The sequence below is a fragment of the Porcisia hertigi genome, chromosome 26, assembly GCF_017918235.1.
Source record: "Porcisia hertigi strain C119 chromosome 26, whole genome shotgun sequence".
NCBI lineage: Eukaryota > Euglenozoa > Kinetoplastea > Trypanosomatida > Trypanosomatidae > Porcisia > Porcisia hertigi.
The window spans coordinates 73,077-88,341 of NC_090585.1; the positions used below are offsets into that span (position 1 = coordinate 73,077).

Sequence of the window (15,265 nt, forward strand, 5' to 3'; positions counted from 1 at the left end):
CGTACTCGAGGAAGGAGAGGGAGGAGTAGTTGACTATCAGGTCGAAAAACGCAAGTCGAGGTCACAGGGTCAGCATCGACATCTCACCTTTCGGTACACACTGCCACTTCTGCCGCTGTACCAGAGGAGCAGAGACGGCAGTGGCCATCGCAGCTCTATTCGACCGGCCCTTCGGCTCCAGTAGAGTGACGGAAAACATAAACATACAAATATATATGTGCGTGTACGTATATACACAAATGTATATATATATATAATATAATATAGATATACATATGTATAGAGAGAAGAAAAGCAACCCCCACCTTTGAGTTCCATTTACACACACACACACATCCCCCGATTGCATGCCCGTGAACCCGGGGGGGGGGGGGGGGTCGGACGGGCGCACGACACACATGCGCACACTAATTGACACCCCCACGCACATAAGGGCGCAAGTGACCGAATCACAACGCCCGCATCATCTCAAGCCCCACCACAGCGGCACCTCTCCTCCTCCGCGCGCAGCTCCGCCAAGTCCTCGGGCCATACCTTCGGCGTCACCTCAAATTCGGCCACTGTGTAGAGGCGGGTCGGGTCATCCTTTGTGCTTACCTGCAGCACTCCAAGGTCATCAAAGCGGTCCTCCTCGATAAACATCGTACCCAGTGCTTTCCAGTAGGGGTAACTCTTGTGTCGGATCAAACTTTGCGAGTGCTCGCTTGCAAACCGGCGTGCCTCCACTACATACGGCACCATCTTGTCCGCAGTTAGAAGCTGAACAGCTGTCACCATGTCCTTGTAGACCCGTGGGATGCCCACCAGCGGCACCAGTGACTGGTTCGCCGGCTCCCGTCGTAGCAGATAGCCGAGAATGGCGTCTTCCTCCTCCCAGTTAGTGGCCAGGAAGCTTCTTGTGAAAGCTTCAAAGCCCATCGAGGAGAAAAAAACGAGCGAGCACAGCTCCAGCAGCTCCCCGAGGCACTGGAGAGGAAAGATGAGCGACGCGCAAACGTACGTGCAAACGTTTGAGCGCGACGGTGAAGATGTCTGAGGAGCGGATAATGTCAGTCTCTTCGCTGTTTCGTCCATTAGCACTTTTAGCTTTCGGCGCCGCCGCTGCCAGTGCGAGCTGTTGGCACCGAAGGCACCGTGGTGAAAGCAGTAGTCGCCCAGCTCTGGTGACTCGCCTGTCAGAAGGGGGAGAAGAAGCTTCGTCACAACGGTATGCATGGGCGGCACACCGTCCAGTTCTCGGCTATGGATCTTGTCCAGTTTTCGCACTATACCCACCACGAGGTGGGCCACGGGGCTCCTCCTTGCGTAGTTAGGAAAGATGGCTTTGCCGCCGCTACGGTACACATCTGCGAGCGAGTACCAGTCAGACTCCTCTAATTCGTCAAGCTTACTCAACGCCTGGTCGCGCCACTGGGCGCTCGTCGCGTACCAGCCTACCAGTGACGCCGCACTACGCGTCGCAACGCGGGTTTCCTCGAACGCCTGCTTGTGCAGCGCCAGAAGCTCGCGTAGCTTCAGGAGCTGCTGCCGGGACGACTCGGACGTGACGTGCTGGTCGTATAGACTACTGAAAAGAGCGTCGTTGCGGCCCAGCAAATTCCAAAGAAGAAGGCGCGCGTACGGTGAAAGCCCCTTGAGGGAGCCGTACGCGTCCAAGTGTGTTGTGAGCACCACATACGCGCGGTGCAGCAGCTCTTCATCCACCACGAAGTCGTCGGCAGCAAAAGCAGCCGCCTTTTTGGGCAAAGAGAAGATGCGGTATTCGTCCAGTGCCGGCTTGCGTCTTTTGGGTTCGGAAAGCTGAACTACCGTGTTCACCTCCGCATGTGGGTGAGGTACTGGGAGCTCCACCTCGAAGCCGATGCGCTTACGTGTGTGCTCCTCCTCGGAGCGCCTTTCGCCCTCGTACCGGACCGGCATCGGCATCACCAGCGACGTTCGCTCACTGTAGGAGTAACCATGCAAGTCCTCTTCTAGGAGGACCTCGGCCAAGTAACTCGCCAGCGGACCGAATTCGGCTTCAGGGAAACCCGACTCCTCCAGAAGGCGCTGCAGGGATCGGCAGAGTGCCACCGCTCCACCAACGGCAGCGTCTCTGACGCACCCGCCCAGCATCGCCAAGAAGGACTCAGTGTACGCTGTAAAACCAGCGACTGACTGTTTGAGCTCCTCCTCTGTGAGGTGCCGCTTCGCAACAGTCCAAATGACGTCCATTGACGTCGCAAAATCCGCCAAGAGGGCCGGACGCGCCTCTGAAGGGGCCTTCACCAGTGCCAAACAAACGCCATGGATTTCGTGCATAAGACGATAGAATAACACAATGCTTACATCGTTCCACAAGAACCCACCAAAGTTGGTAGCGCCATCCGACTTTTCCGAGGAGGGCGACGATGACGGATTCGTAGACGTGGCGGCGACGGCTGTTGCGTTGGTCGATGTTGCATCGTCGGCGGGCGCTACCGCGATACCATCACGATCACGTTTGCGCAGCATGCAGAGTCAATGAGAGCAGACTTGAGAGCGCTCTAGTGGGTGTCACTACGTCTATTGTTCCGTATCGGCGTGTGCATGTATGCGTCTAAGTGTCTGTAAATATATGCGTGTACCTGCCTGCTGTGGTGAAACCCGAATGAGGGGTTTGGAAAAAAAAAACAGCAAAAGGGTCCGTTCAGAGTGCAGTATAGAATTACACGAGACAATCCTCTCCGGTGCATTGACATTTTTTTCTTGGGTCAAGTCTTCCGTCCCCCCCCCTCCCTCCCGTACACACACACACACACACACACCACCACCCCCCTTTTTTTTTTGCCACCCCGCAGTCATTTTGGTTGCTGTGTTCAGTCGCCTCCGACGACGCCACCACAGCACAGATGCGTTTACGCGTTAAGGGGGGCAGGGGAGAAGGGCTTCGAGATGAGAGCGTGGGGGGGGAACGGGAGGGGGTGAAGCCCTTCCCAACCCCCCCCCCACGCATCTCTTGCTATTCTCCATCGCACACCCTAGACCTTTGCGGGTAGTCCCCGTGGGAGGCGAGACTTGTGAAGCGAAATGTATCACCTCTTCTCCATTCGGGGAAAGAGGACAAAGAAAAGGATGCAGAGCCTCGCGTACATGCGTGAGTCGTTCAGTTATTTTTTTTTTTTTGGGGGGGGGGGGAGGAGGGGAGTTATCACGCGTTATCGGTTATGCAACCACACAAAGAAACTGAAGATTCAACAATGTGAACAATTGCCAAATCACACACGGAGGGGGGGGAGCAGCAGAAGCAAATGCATGTCAATGCTCACCTATGCCCACAACCACGCGTTCGCTCACTTGTAAATGAGACCCGACATTCTTTACCTCTGACAACTACGGAAGCGAGAAGGGGAGAGTGAGAGGGGAGAGGGGGAGGGGAGGAGAAAAACAGAGCTCAAATGTAGTCCGGATTGGAGTCCTTGACTTCCTGAACAAGCCGCAGTGGCACTCCACGAAAGCCGAATTCCTCGACGATGGCGTTCTTCATCATCTCCTGCAGTGCCTTGGGCAACTGGTTCTCTTCCTTTTTTGTCTGGAGCTGCAACAGGAAAGTGGGGGGGCGTGTGCCAATCTGCGTGATGCGCCCAACACGTGCGACATGGTACGGTATAATCACAGACTTCTCTAGCTTTCGCCAGAACTTGGTCAGCTCGGAGCGCCGCACACGCTTATTCCACGTGTCGTATAGCTCAAGCACCTGGTCCATCAGCAAGCTCAAGTTCATGCCGGTGTGCGCGGAGACGACTACCGCGTTGCTGTACTTGACCTCTTGCACCTGCCGTTTGATCTTGAAGTCGATGGCCTCGGCGGTGGCAGATTGGTCAAGCACTGCATCCCACTTGTTGGCACACAGCACAAACGGGCGACCCTCTTGCGCAACTTTATGAAGGATAGACATATCATATTTGTTCGGGTGTCCCTCGGTGGCGTCAAACACCACAATCACCACATGCGCAAAGCGAATTTCCTTCAGCGAGAGTTCATGGATGCGGCTGAGAAACTCTCTATCGGTGCGGTATCGCTGGCGCGCCAGCCCGGCCGTGTCGATCAGTCTCAATTTTTTTCCCTTGTAAGTGCACGCGATTTCAATAGGGTCACGAGTTGTGTTGGTCTCGTCAGCAGCGCGGTTTCGCTCGTAGCCGACAAGGCGATTTACGAGGCTCGTCTTGCCGCTGTTTGTGCGACCCACAATGGCCACGCGGATGTACCGGTCCGTGCAGTTTCGATCGCGAATCTCCTCCATGGCCGCCTCGTCGCCGCTCATGGCGAGGTCCTCGATATCCCAGTCATTCTCGACCTTGCGCATGGCGTGGATGTGGTACAGCGGCTCGAGCAAGACTGACAGCATATCAAGGCCCTCGCGCTTGCGTGCCGAGAACGGGACGGCGGTACCAAGGCCGAGGTGATTGTACGCGTCTAGCACGGCCGCCTCTTCTTTTTCCGGCACGAGGTCCATTTTGTTCACCAGCAAGAACCCTGGCATCTTCTTGGCTGCCAGGTACTGGATCAAGTCGTGCTCCTCGGCAGAGAGATCCTGGTCGACAGCGGTGACGAAGATCGCAGCGTCAGCCGTCTCGACAGTGCGGAACGCCTCCTCAACCAGCTTGCCGCCAACGAGGCCTGGGGTGTCGATAACTGTGAAGTGCAAGTCGTCCACAACCGCGTGCGCCTCGACGCAGTCGCGGGTGATACCATTGAAGTCCTTTACGATGTTCTTCTTCGACGGCATAGTTGGGTCCTGGCAGAGCAAATTGAAGAGCGAGGACTTACCGCTATTCATGCGGCCTACAATGGCAACGCGCAAGCGCTGATCGCCCAGAGTCCGGACCACAGGCGTCCAGCCAGCAACGCGCCGGCGCTGCTCGTCGGTACGTGCGGTGTCCTCCATGGCAGGGGATATGTCACTCAGTCGGCTGCCCGACCGCTTGACCTCTTCGCGCCAGTCAAAGTGAAGACCATCCCTAATTTGCCTACGGCGAGGCAACGCATTCACGAAGTCCTTCGCTTTCCCTGTTGATGCCACACCAGTGGACGACGCCGCAGGAAATGGGTCCTGCGCAACAGAGACCGAGGCAAGGCCACGAAAAGCGGTGCCGAGAGCTGTTGGAGTGGATGTGCTGAGACTGCTCGAGATCAGCGGTAGGCGACGTGCCTGCGAGCCGCCCCATGACGCGGGAGCCCCAAAAGACACCAGGCGTGTAAGGCGCATTGCTGAGTGATGAAGTGGCCAGTGTAAGAGTGATGGCCAGTGGCTCGAAAATAATATATATCCTCTGTGTGCGGCGAGAGCAGTGCGTGTGTGTGTGTGTGTGTGTGTGTGTGGAGAGAGGGGGGGAGGAGCAAAGTAGATCCAGAGTCCAGGCAAGAGAGACGCATGGCAAGTCACAAAGCAATGGCGGAGAACTCACAATACACTCACAGTGAGACTTCCTACGGTCCGGGAGCACGGCACATGTTAATCGAACCTAAGCGCTTAGGCCCAGTCCGCAGGCGGGCAAGCACCCCTCAAGTGGGAAAGAGGTGGTATGGGAGAGGGTGTTGGAAAGCGGGAAGTAGTACTACGCCGATGAACCAGTGCGGCCCCCCCCCTTCCCCCCCTCCCTACCCCGCGAGAGGCCTTCCTCCCCCTGGTGCACCCTCTGCTCAACACACACACACACACAGAATTCTTCGTTGAGCCAGGAAAGTGAAGGAAGGAATTTGCGACAACCGATATGTGGTCAACGGACGGGGATAAACGAAGAGCTGCCCTCACCTCTCCACACCCCACGGCAATCGTGGCCTCAACAACACAGGGGAGGGAAAAGTTGACAGTAGGAGTTGGAGGTGCTCAGGAGGGCGGGGGGAGGGGGGGGACGACGATAACAAAGACGGATGTTTCATGCAAACGAGCCCCCATTTGTGGCGCTACTGATGTTTCAAGTAATTCTGCAGCTTTTCTGTCAGCATCGCCTTGGTGGTCTCATTCTTCGCCGTCGGCACACAGGTCTCTAGCAGATAGGTAACCGAGTCGTCGTGACCGGGAAGAGCGTCCAGGATGAGTTGTATGAGCTCTTCATCGGGTGCTACCTTGCTGAGCTCACGCCGCACCACTATCACGATTGGACGACCATCTGTCGAATCGAAGCACTTGGCCGCCAACATCGCCTTCACAGCTTCGGTGTCGATGTGGTCGCACGCCGTCATAAAGAGTTCATCAAGGTGCTCCAGACGGATGGTGGCGGGTGCGTCTTTCATGAGATCGAAAAGCGGTCCAAGTGGGAGAACACTGGAGTGTATGATCGCCGTGCTCACCAGGAGAGCGAGCTGGCGGTCAGTGGCGTGCTTGGCAAACGCCATCGTGGTGTCAGCATTCCAGCGGCGCTCGACGAGGTCGACAAACATTTTGTCGTTCATGTTTTCCCCCACAAACTCAGGCTGCTGGATCAGCTCCTTCATCCGCTCCACGCTGTTATTGCACACGCACTCGTGCAACTTTTCTTCAAAGGACTGTCGCTGGCCCATGGCGGCGCCGCACCCCGTAAAAACCTTTGATGCGTGTAGAGTCCAATCAAAGTCGCAAGGGGGGGGGGGACGCGTTCCCTACAATGCGCGGCAGAATACTCGAACGTTGAACTCAACGACAAAACGTGCCGAGTGAAATGTCAATCGCAATAATAATAATAAACAAACCGATAGGAGGAGGAGGGGAGGGGGGGGGCAGTCAGGCGAGGGCCGGCACCGCGCGCCACTGTTGGGATGGTGCCCTATGCGCAAAGTGAAAATTAAAAAATAATAACCTTGATGGTAGAGAGATGCACGGCCAGGTAGAGCGAGGGTTGCGGACACTCGATGTGTGGCTTTAATGTGTGTGAAAATGTGTATCTGTGACGCACGAGGACTCAGCGAGAAGCAGAATAAGGGTAAGAGCGAGAAGAGTGAACGGCACTGAGGAAGAACACAGCCTCACCGACAGTGTGGTTGGATAGATCAACATTGGGGAACGGGGGAGGAGATGGACATGGGGATGTGTGTGACAGTAATTCACGCTAGAGAGGTGTGCCTGTGTGTCCAAAAGAGTAAGTCGCACGGTTTGTTGGAGACCATGTAGACGGGAACGGACGGGAAAAAAAAAACAGTGCATACCCCTTCTTCCACCGAGAAGGAAACGTGGGGGAGAGGGGGTAGAGTGGAAAGGGGGCACAGCCTCGACAGCGGTGGGCAGTGTCCATTGATATATAGGGCCTGTCAAACCGATATCACAGTGAAACGCCCCCGCCCCCGAACAAGAGCAATGACATGGAATCCTCGTGAAGAAGGAAACGGGCCGACCTGCGAGACTGCCAACGCATGCTGCAACAGGACGAAGTGACCCGCCACCACCCGCAGTGCGTTGATTCATCCACTGCACGTTAGACCCCCCCCCACCCACCCACGCACCCCAGTTCAGAACAACCAAGCCTCTACTATAGTCGTCGGATACAGTCTAGGAAGGATGATATCTTTGGACCATTATGCACTCTCGCTGCCCACACCTGTGCCTTGGGTCCGCCTCAACAGAACAACAGGGGAATACTCACAGATGCAGGAATATGTGAAAAAGAGATGACAAAATCTGGAAACCACAAGCGATGTGATTCGGGAGGAGGGGGAACGTTTGTGTGTGTGTGTGTGTGCGCGCGCGTCTGTGATCGTGCCCTTGGTCAGGATAGAGAGTGTCTGGACTCTTGCGCGTCACAGGCTGGCGAGAAAGGCGCATCGGCAGCGATGCGTACGACTCCGCCAACTGTGACAGCGACACAACGGGCACGAGTAGAATACAGCTCATCTACGTTTTCCTCCGAGTGCGCGTATGCTTATCCGAGGTCATCGCCTCTTCCCCCCCCCCCCCGCCCCGCCCCCCGTCAGTACTCGGTGCTGCAGTAGTTGATAAGCACCCGCGAAAGGAGAACTGGCAGACTAGCAATAATCGGACCATACTTGCCCGAGTTTTCGTAGAGATCAAACAGTGGCGCAGCCACCAGCTCCACGCCCTCCTGCACCATGTTGAAGTAGACCGTCGGCTCTAGATGCACAAGGTAAACAGTACGCACCTCCCGCACGCTGCTCGCTGCGATGTGCGCTGGCACGTACGGGTACATATGCGGTGTAAAGTGCGGCCGATACCACGTCGCCAACACCTCGCCAACACGGAAGCAGCTTCCCGCCTTTGATGCGTTGAGCTTCATCCCCATATCGACAACCGTGTCGGAGTTGCCTGCATTCGACACCTCAGCCACCCCGGGCAGCGTTTTCTCCTCATTCAATAGATGACGGCCCAACTTCCGCAGTAGGCAGCTCTCTTCCGCCTCGCCCCGGCGACAGCGGCCCCCTGGCAGGCGATACACCACCTCGGTGTTTGTGTTCGATGGCGGCACGGTGCGAATGCCATCCGCGTCGCGCGCCCTCAAGTTTATCTGCTTCATGAGAAGAATGTGAGGGTGGCGGTGAAGGTGGACGAGGAGGACACCCTCGACGGAGTGCACGCACGGCTCCTCCTCACACCTTTTCTTCAAGCTCAAGAGTTTTTCAATAGCGTTTTTAGGGCGATAGGAGGCGGAGTTGCTGATATTCCCATTGCCATTGCGCTTGTCCCCCGAAACACCGGTCTGGCCATTGGAAACATCCACGGAGGTTTGACTGTAGTTCTCTACCGGGAAAACGTCTAACTTCGCTTTGAGCGACATCGTCACACTGGCGCGGCAGAATCCGAAGGAAGTGTGCGCGATTCAATCAGAGAAAAAGCGCGATCATGTCGAAAAGAAGGAAACAACCACCCCAACAACAACAAAAAGAGAGAAGGAGCAAATCGAAGAAGATGAAGAGAGAGGGTGTGGGCACACCGGGAGAACAGATCAACACCCAAGCCTCACAACCGGTCCAACTCAGCGGTGAATCCAATGAGATAATATATATATATATATAAAGTGAGGGAGAGAAGGGAGAGACAATGAGAGGCGTGAAGCGGGATGTGGCAGAGAGCGGCTGAAGAACGGCGCCACATATTTGCTCATGGAGATGAAGCACGCACGGCGCCAGTATAGCAACAAACCAATGTCGCAGTCCTCGTCTGTTCACTTCTTTTGAAACATGCAAGAGGAGAGCAGAGCAAGAGCACGAGGAGCCCAACAACGAAAGCTTTGTAATCAGCAGGATCATCACCACACAAATACCGTCAAGGTCAACGCTGTGCCCAAGAGCGCGAACGAGCACCACAGACAGCACAACAACCCGTAAAGTCGAGGAGGTTCCTTCGAGTATGTGTGTGTGTGGGAGGGAGGGGGGTAGCTGACGTGCAGGAAACAGGGAAGCCAGCTAAAAAAAAATGAGAGCACTGGTACCGGTAACACAAGCGCATGTGAAGCTGAGGAAGGAACTTGCTATTGCGCGCTAGACGCAATCACACGGTCACGTCGACGCGTCTGTTGAGCTCTGCAAGATGGCAGCGACGGCGTCAGAAAGGGGAATGAGCTCGGCGACGCGGTCAACGCCGACCATGCGGATTTTGATGACGTGCTCAAACGGGATGTCAATCTTAAAGGCGTTCTGGGGTGCTACGATGTTGTCGCCATCCGTCACAAAGTACGAGTACAGGCCCTGCAATAGGTTGAGGTGGGAGGCAACGAGTACTGGCGTGGTACTGGCTTGAATGTCGTGAATGTGAGGCTCAAGACGTGAGTTGAAGACTTGATGAATACACTCGCCATTCGGCCACGCCGTGTAGTATGGGTCGGCCTTCATGGACTGCAGCGTGTTCGGCATTGTTCGCAGGACGTCAGACAGCAGCTGACCCTCACAGTCGCCGTGGTTGATATCATCGAGTGTGGGAAAATACAAGACGCGACACCGCAACGCGGGCTGGTCCCGCTCCTGCTCTGACTCGGCAGTCTGGTTAGATTGGAGCTTTATGGATTCCTCGGCAAAGTAGTGGACTGTCTGCGTGCACCGCTTTGCGCAGCTCGTCATGACCGTCAAAGCTGCCGTTGACGGGATCTCTTTTTTGAAATAGTCAAAGATCGCGCGGCTGTAGGCGCGACCCCGCGCGGTGAGGCGTGAGTTGGCCCCGATGCGCTCGTTCAGCTTGTCCACGTATTCGCCGGGGAGTGTTAGGTACAAGTTCATGGGAGTTGGACTGAGGTTGTGCAGCATGAAAGCCAACCGACTCGGCATCCAGCCGGAGATCATGTTCAGTGAATACGTCTGAGTGTCCTCAATGCGAATGTACGACATGTCGCAGTCCGTGACAGGATTGAGAGTCCTGTACACCGCCTCGTGCTGTGCAATCACTTCGTAGTAACGGTCCACAAAGTCCTCCTGCGCGTTCGGAAACATCTCCTTGGCACACAAAATGTTGCGGTGGATCGTCTCCCTGTTGTTGTTCACAATTTCCACAAAGACCACACGGGTCATGTTGATGCGGCGTGTGTCGCGTATCGCGCGCAGCAGCGACTGGCGCCGCGCGTGTGTGGTCTGCGTGCCGTCCAGAATGGCGACACCACTAGTGTTGGAGACGTAGTTAGTAAGAAGCTGCGCCAGCTCTTTCGCAGTTTGAAACTCGAGCTCAGCCGCGCCGGCTGGCGAGGACACAACGACGTCTGCCCTCTCCATCATGGCCCGCTCCACACGACGGCGGCACGCGTGGTGCGAAAAGATGCTGCACGTCAACCCGTTCCATTGGAAGTACCGCAGGATTTGCTTTGCCACGTACGTCTTGCCTCGCCCTGGCAAGCCCACCATAATAACAATGAGTGACCCGAGCATGGGCTGCGGAACGGCGGAAAAGTCTGGCTGATGCATCGACACAGGTGACGACTCGAAGGATAGCGGCTGTCTGGCGAGGGAGTCAGGCGCTGCGTCGGCCTCAGATCTCAAGTGGCCCGACAGTACCTGAGCGACGTGAGCAAAGCCGTTCTCCTCCGCTATATCAAGAGGGGTGTTGCCGTCTCGGTCCAAAAGCGTAGCGTCCGCGCCGAACTCAAGAAGCACTGTGACCACTGCGAGCCGGCTGTTCACGGACGCGATATGCAACAGTGTACTTCCGTTATAGTCGCGGCTGTTGGGGTCTGCGCCACCGGCCAGTAGAATTCTGGCACCGACGGCGTCGCCCGAGGCAGCCAACTGACAAAGCTCTACGGTGAGCATGTGCAACACGACCGGATCGACCACGTCCTCGGTGGTGGGTCCCTCCCCATCGGCAGAGAGGGGATCAATGACCTTGCTGTCGTTCGCCTCCAGCGCCTCCAGGTGCTTGTCTATACGTGCAATCTCTTCTTGAATCGCGGCCATCCGCTGAAGGGAAATGGGCTTCTGGCGTCGCTTCCTGGAGGCCTCGCTGCCGCTAGAGGGTTGCGGGGGCAGCACCGAGCCTCCGGTTGCTGGCCCTGTGGTTTGAAACACCTCAGCCATCGTTATGCGCACTTGTGTGCTGTGTGGGGTCACTAAACATCTACATACACCTTTTTTTTTGCATTACACGCCGCCGCTCAGGGAAACAGCGTGGAGAACACGTGGAAGCGATTTGAAGTGGGGACAGCGCGACTTGTTTCGGCCGCAGGTGCACCAATGCGAACGCAAAGGAGGGTGTGGTGGCCATGGATAAAAGATAAAAGAGTGGGGCAGACACCGAAGAGACGCAGGACAGTGGACATGGTGGTGGCCATTGTGCCGATCGGCAGCAATAACTTATGTCTCCATGCAACAACGAAGAGCGTAAAAGTAGATGTGGGGGGCCAGTAGAGAATCGAGCGACATCACTGCTCCTGGGCTCTTGCAGAGACGTATAGAGACCACTTCGCTTTTTTTTTCTTCCTTGCCGGTATGGATCAGTTGAAGTCGAGTTTCGTTTTAACCTCCACATGAGAAGTGAGGGGAGGGGAGGGGAAGAGAGGGGAGAAGGGAGCAAGGTTGCGCAGAGACCGAGACGAACGGTAACCCAGGGCACTACTTCGAGCAAAGGTCTCCTCCTGATTGGTCTCTCCCCACTCTACTCACACCAGTCACCCAACCAAAACGTTTGCGAGCGCTGGAAAGGTGTTTGAAAAAGGGGGCCGATGTCGAATACTTCGGGGGGATACCCCGGGGGAAGAGGAGGAGGGGAAGGGGGGGGGGGTCGCTTCACCGCTGACAAAGTGAGTACGTTTTGCATCCTTGCAGACGCAAACCCATCGGCAACTGAAGCGACGCTACACGACAATGGCATACCAGAGAACGAAAACAACCTCCCGTGGAAACGAGTGAGTCGAGCCGCGGTGCATTCCGTGTCTGGAACGAAGCACCGTCCTCGCATCAGATCCACCCTGGTGACATGCAGACATGCACACCTAGACGTTCACAGTGAAACAGAGAAGAGCATCCGGGAAGAAAGAAAGCCTGTCCTACGACGCGCGCATTGATGCCTCGAAGCTCTCGATGGTATTATTCAGGAGCATGGCAATCGTCATTGGACCCACTCCGCCAGGCACGGGGGAGATCCACGCTGCACGCGCAGCCGCCTCCTCGAAGCAGACGTCGCCGACCAGGCGATAGCCTGCCTTCTTCGACGGGTCTGTGACGGGGGTCGTGCCGACATCTACAACGGCGGCCCCCTCCTTAATCCATTCTCCTTTAACGTACCCGGGCAGCCCCATTGCCGCAACTACGATGTCGGCGCTGCGCAGGTAGTCGATCATGTCCTCCGTTGACGTGCCAGAATGCACGATGGTGACGGTGGCGTTTTCCCTCATGAGAAGGGCAGCGACAGGGGCACCAACGATGTTGCTTCGGCCGAGCACAACTGCCCGCTTTCCAGCCATTTCGATCCCACAACGCTTCAGGAGCACGACAACCGCCTTCGCGGTGCACGGGACAAAGAACGGCTCTCTGCCCTTGTAGTGGAGTAGTCCAACATTTATGGGCAACAGCGCATCAGCGTCCTTGGCTGGGTGGATCTTCTCCAATGCTTTATTTTCATTCAGATGCTTCGGCAGGGGCAACTGGACAATGATGCCGTGGCAATCCGGGTTTTGGTTGAGGGTCTCAACGTTGGCCTCGAGAACCTCCTGCGAGACGTCTTCTGGTAACTCGACATTGAAGCTGTGCATCCCGACCTCCGCAGCGGCCTTGTGCTTCAGCTGCACATACTTCTGCGAGTCCTTCCGCTCACCCACGATGATGGCGGCCAGCCCCGGAACCCTTCCGCCGTGACAATCCCTCAAGGCAGAAACCTTGGCTTTGAGTTCATTACGGATAGTCTGCGCGATCACTTTGCCGTCAATGATTTGGGCAGAAGGCATCTTGGCGCTAAATAACTGTCACTTGTGAACGTCAGACCGACGGAGTCAAACAAGAGAATACACAGTGGATCTCTCGTGGAGCGGTTATTCGATTGAAAGACAGATGGGAATGATATTCCCCTTCTTCTCTTTTCGCCTTACCTTTTTGCGCAGGGCTCGTGTTGTTGTTTTCTTTTTTTTTCTATGGTAGTGCCAGGGCCCTCCTCTTTGACGAGAAAACGGAGAGGCGAATGGGAGGGGAGATGAGATCTGTGCCGGTAGGGGTTGGGGACGTCCCGGTGAATCAACGACAACGCAAGAAAAGAGGAAAGTCGACTATATGATCTCTTCGTGGAAATTATCCCATCACAATCCACACGAGTGTGCCTACTGCGGGGAAGAGAGAGGCAAGAGATGAGTGCAGGAAGGAGGGACGGGCAGGGGAGTTGGGCTGAGGAGTTAGGCTGGGTTTTGGGGCAGAAGAGAGGTGGAGAGGGGGTGGGGGGATGGGGTTATCCACTGACGCACACTCGTAACTCAGTTCACAGAGATGCGATGCGTTGCAAAGATTGAAACACAGAGACGATTTGACGAAAACTCGTCAAAAAAATGAAGAGCCAGAAAAATAGCACTGTCACTGCACTCTCGACAAAAGCCGTCCTTGTGAGCCACAGCAACACCACCAGCCCCAGTGTGCCGTGCACGGGCTATATCGAATATTTTGTAGTGTGCGCATACAGGAAAAGGCATCAAGTGACCCTCAGGTCCCAGAGGAAGAATGTGCACGGTTGTAAACGTGTCTGGCGGTCCATAAAGCAAACCCTACAAGCGGCGGCCTGTTTGCTGAGGATGTACGATAATGTGCTGAGGTGAACAAAGATGAGCACAGCTGTACTTGGCGGCGTCGGCATCAGTTCATGTAATCCGTGGGGCCTCACCATAAATGTCGTACGCCAGCAGAACGAGTGTGGTGCATGTTTTCGTCACCAACGCCGCCACCTCCCCTGACCCCTTCCCCCGAGGAAAAGAAAAATGAAAACAAAACATCTTTGCCTTTCCTCTCTCTCATTGAACAGTGTTATCGGGAAGGACCGGTAAAAAAACAAAAAAAAACACATTTGTCTTCTTCTCTTCGCTCCCTCAGTTCTGTTACGCCCCGCCCCGCGCCGCGCCGTCCCCCCCACTCTTCAACCCCCCCACCCACCCAATGTTTCCTCTGGAATACCCGCCACACCTCTTCGCCACCTTCCAAACACCAACGTCAGACACCCGTTTTACGCATGATTGACTCTCCTGCCCGAGTGAAATCAGACGAGCAAATGATGCGTGTGTGGATGTGTAGAAGCGACCGAGGCAAGGCGGACTGCGGTTAAGCGAGGAGAGTGGGGAGGGAGAGGGGGAGGGGAAGGCAGCTAACAGCAACAAAAAGGAGAACAGCAGCCCCGCCCCCTGTGGAGAAGGGAGAGAGGTGCCCACGAGACAAAAGAAAAAAAAACGCTCCAACAAAAGGGAGGAAGGCGCGTGTGGGGTTCCGGACATCATCCTCATCGTGTGACCGAGAAGAGGGGAGGGGAGGGGAGGGAGGGAGGGAGGGGGGGGGGGCAACTACAAAAGAAAAGCGAAACCTAACAGAAGTGGGCGTGCATGTATCTCTCTCTATTCACGGGTGCATCTATGCGTGTATGTGTAGATGTATATAAGTGTTGTGCGTGGATGTGCGTTCCCCTTCCCTACCTAAAACAGCCCCTCCCCCTTTTTCGCTCTCTGTGCAAACTCCTTCTTTTACCGCGCAGCGGGCCGTGCCACAACGACGAAAAAGGCGACCAGCTACATCAGGAAGGACGTTGACCGGGAGGGGGGGAGGGGGGGGGGGTTGTGCATCTATGCAGTGGCGAGCGTGGGCGAGGAACGAGCAGGGTTTGCCCCCTTGAGAGCCAAGGCTGGCCGTAGCTGCGCAACTGTGAGGGAAGAGGCTGCAC

The 15,265-nt window shown here is 55.8% G+C and overlaps 6 protein-coding genes across 6 annotated transcripts; all 6 read right to left on the reverse strand.

The window, feature by feature from the left end:
* Positions 1 to 468: 468 nt before the first annotated feature.
* JKF63_04056 (uncharacterized protein) lies at positions 469 to 2,493 on the reverse strand (the record flags this gene model as incomplete). Its single annotated transcript, XM_067900050.1, has 1 exon — positions 469 to 2,493. One exon carries the CDS (start codon positions 2,491 to 2,493, stop codon positions 469 to 471), a length of 2,025 nt encoding a protein of 674 aa, XP_067756234.1.
* A 919-nt stretch (positions 2,494 to 3,412) lies between these two features.
* JKF63_04057 (uncharacterized protein) lies at positions 3,413 to 5,227 on the reverse strand (the record flags this gene model as incomplete). The annotated part of the gene is made up of 1 exon (XM_067900051.1): positions 3,413 to 5,227. One exon carries the CDS (start codon positions 5,225 to 5,227, stop codon positions 3,413 to 3,415), a length of 1,815 nt encoding a protein of 604 aa, XP_067756235.1.
* A 698-nt stretch (positions 5,228 to 5,925) lies between these two features.
* On the reverse strand, positions 5,926 to 6,522 carry JKF63_04058 (uncharacterized protein; the record flags this gene model as incomplete). Its single annotated transcript, XM_067900052.1, has 1 exon — positions 5,926 to 6,522. One exon carries the CDS (start codon positions 6,520 to 6,522, stop codon positions 5,926 to 5,928), a length of 597 nt encoding a protein of 198 aa, XP_067756236.1.
* A 1,379-nt stretch (positions 6,523 to 7,901) lies between these two features.
* On the reverse strand, positions 7,902 to 8,723 carry JKF63_04059 (uncharacterized protein; the record flags this gene model as incomplete). Its single annotated transcript, XM_067900053.1, has 1 exon — positions 7,902 to 8,723. The coding sequence occupies one exon, from the start codon at positions 8,721 to 8,723 to the stop codon at positions 7,902 to 7,904; it is 822 nt and encodes a 273-aa protein (XP_067756237.1).
* Positions 8,724 to 9,444: 721 nt separating this feature from the next.
* Positions 9,445 to 11,442, reverse strand: JKF63_04060 (uncharacterized protein; the record flags this gene model as incomplete). The annotated part of the gene is made up of 1 exon (XM_067900054.1): positions 9,445 to 11,442. The coding sequence occupies one exon, from the start codon at positions 11,440 to 11,442 to the stop codon at positions 9,445 to 9,447; it is 1,998 nt and encodes a 665-aa protein (XP_067756238.1).
* Positions 11,443 to 12,410: 968 nt separating this feature from the next.
* Positions 12,411 to 13,307, reverse strand: JKF63_04061 (uncharacterized protein; the record flags this gene model as incomplete). Its single annotated transcript, XM_067900055.1, has 1 exon — positions 12,411 to 13,307. The coding sequence occupies one exon, from the start codon at positions 13,305 to 13,307 to the stop codon at positions 12,411 to 12,413; it is 897 nt and encodes a 298-aa protein (XP_067756239.1).
* Positions 13,308 to 15,265: the final 1,958 nt, after the last annotated feature.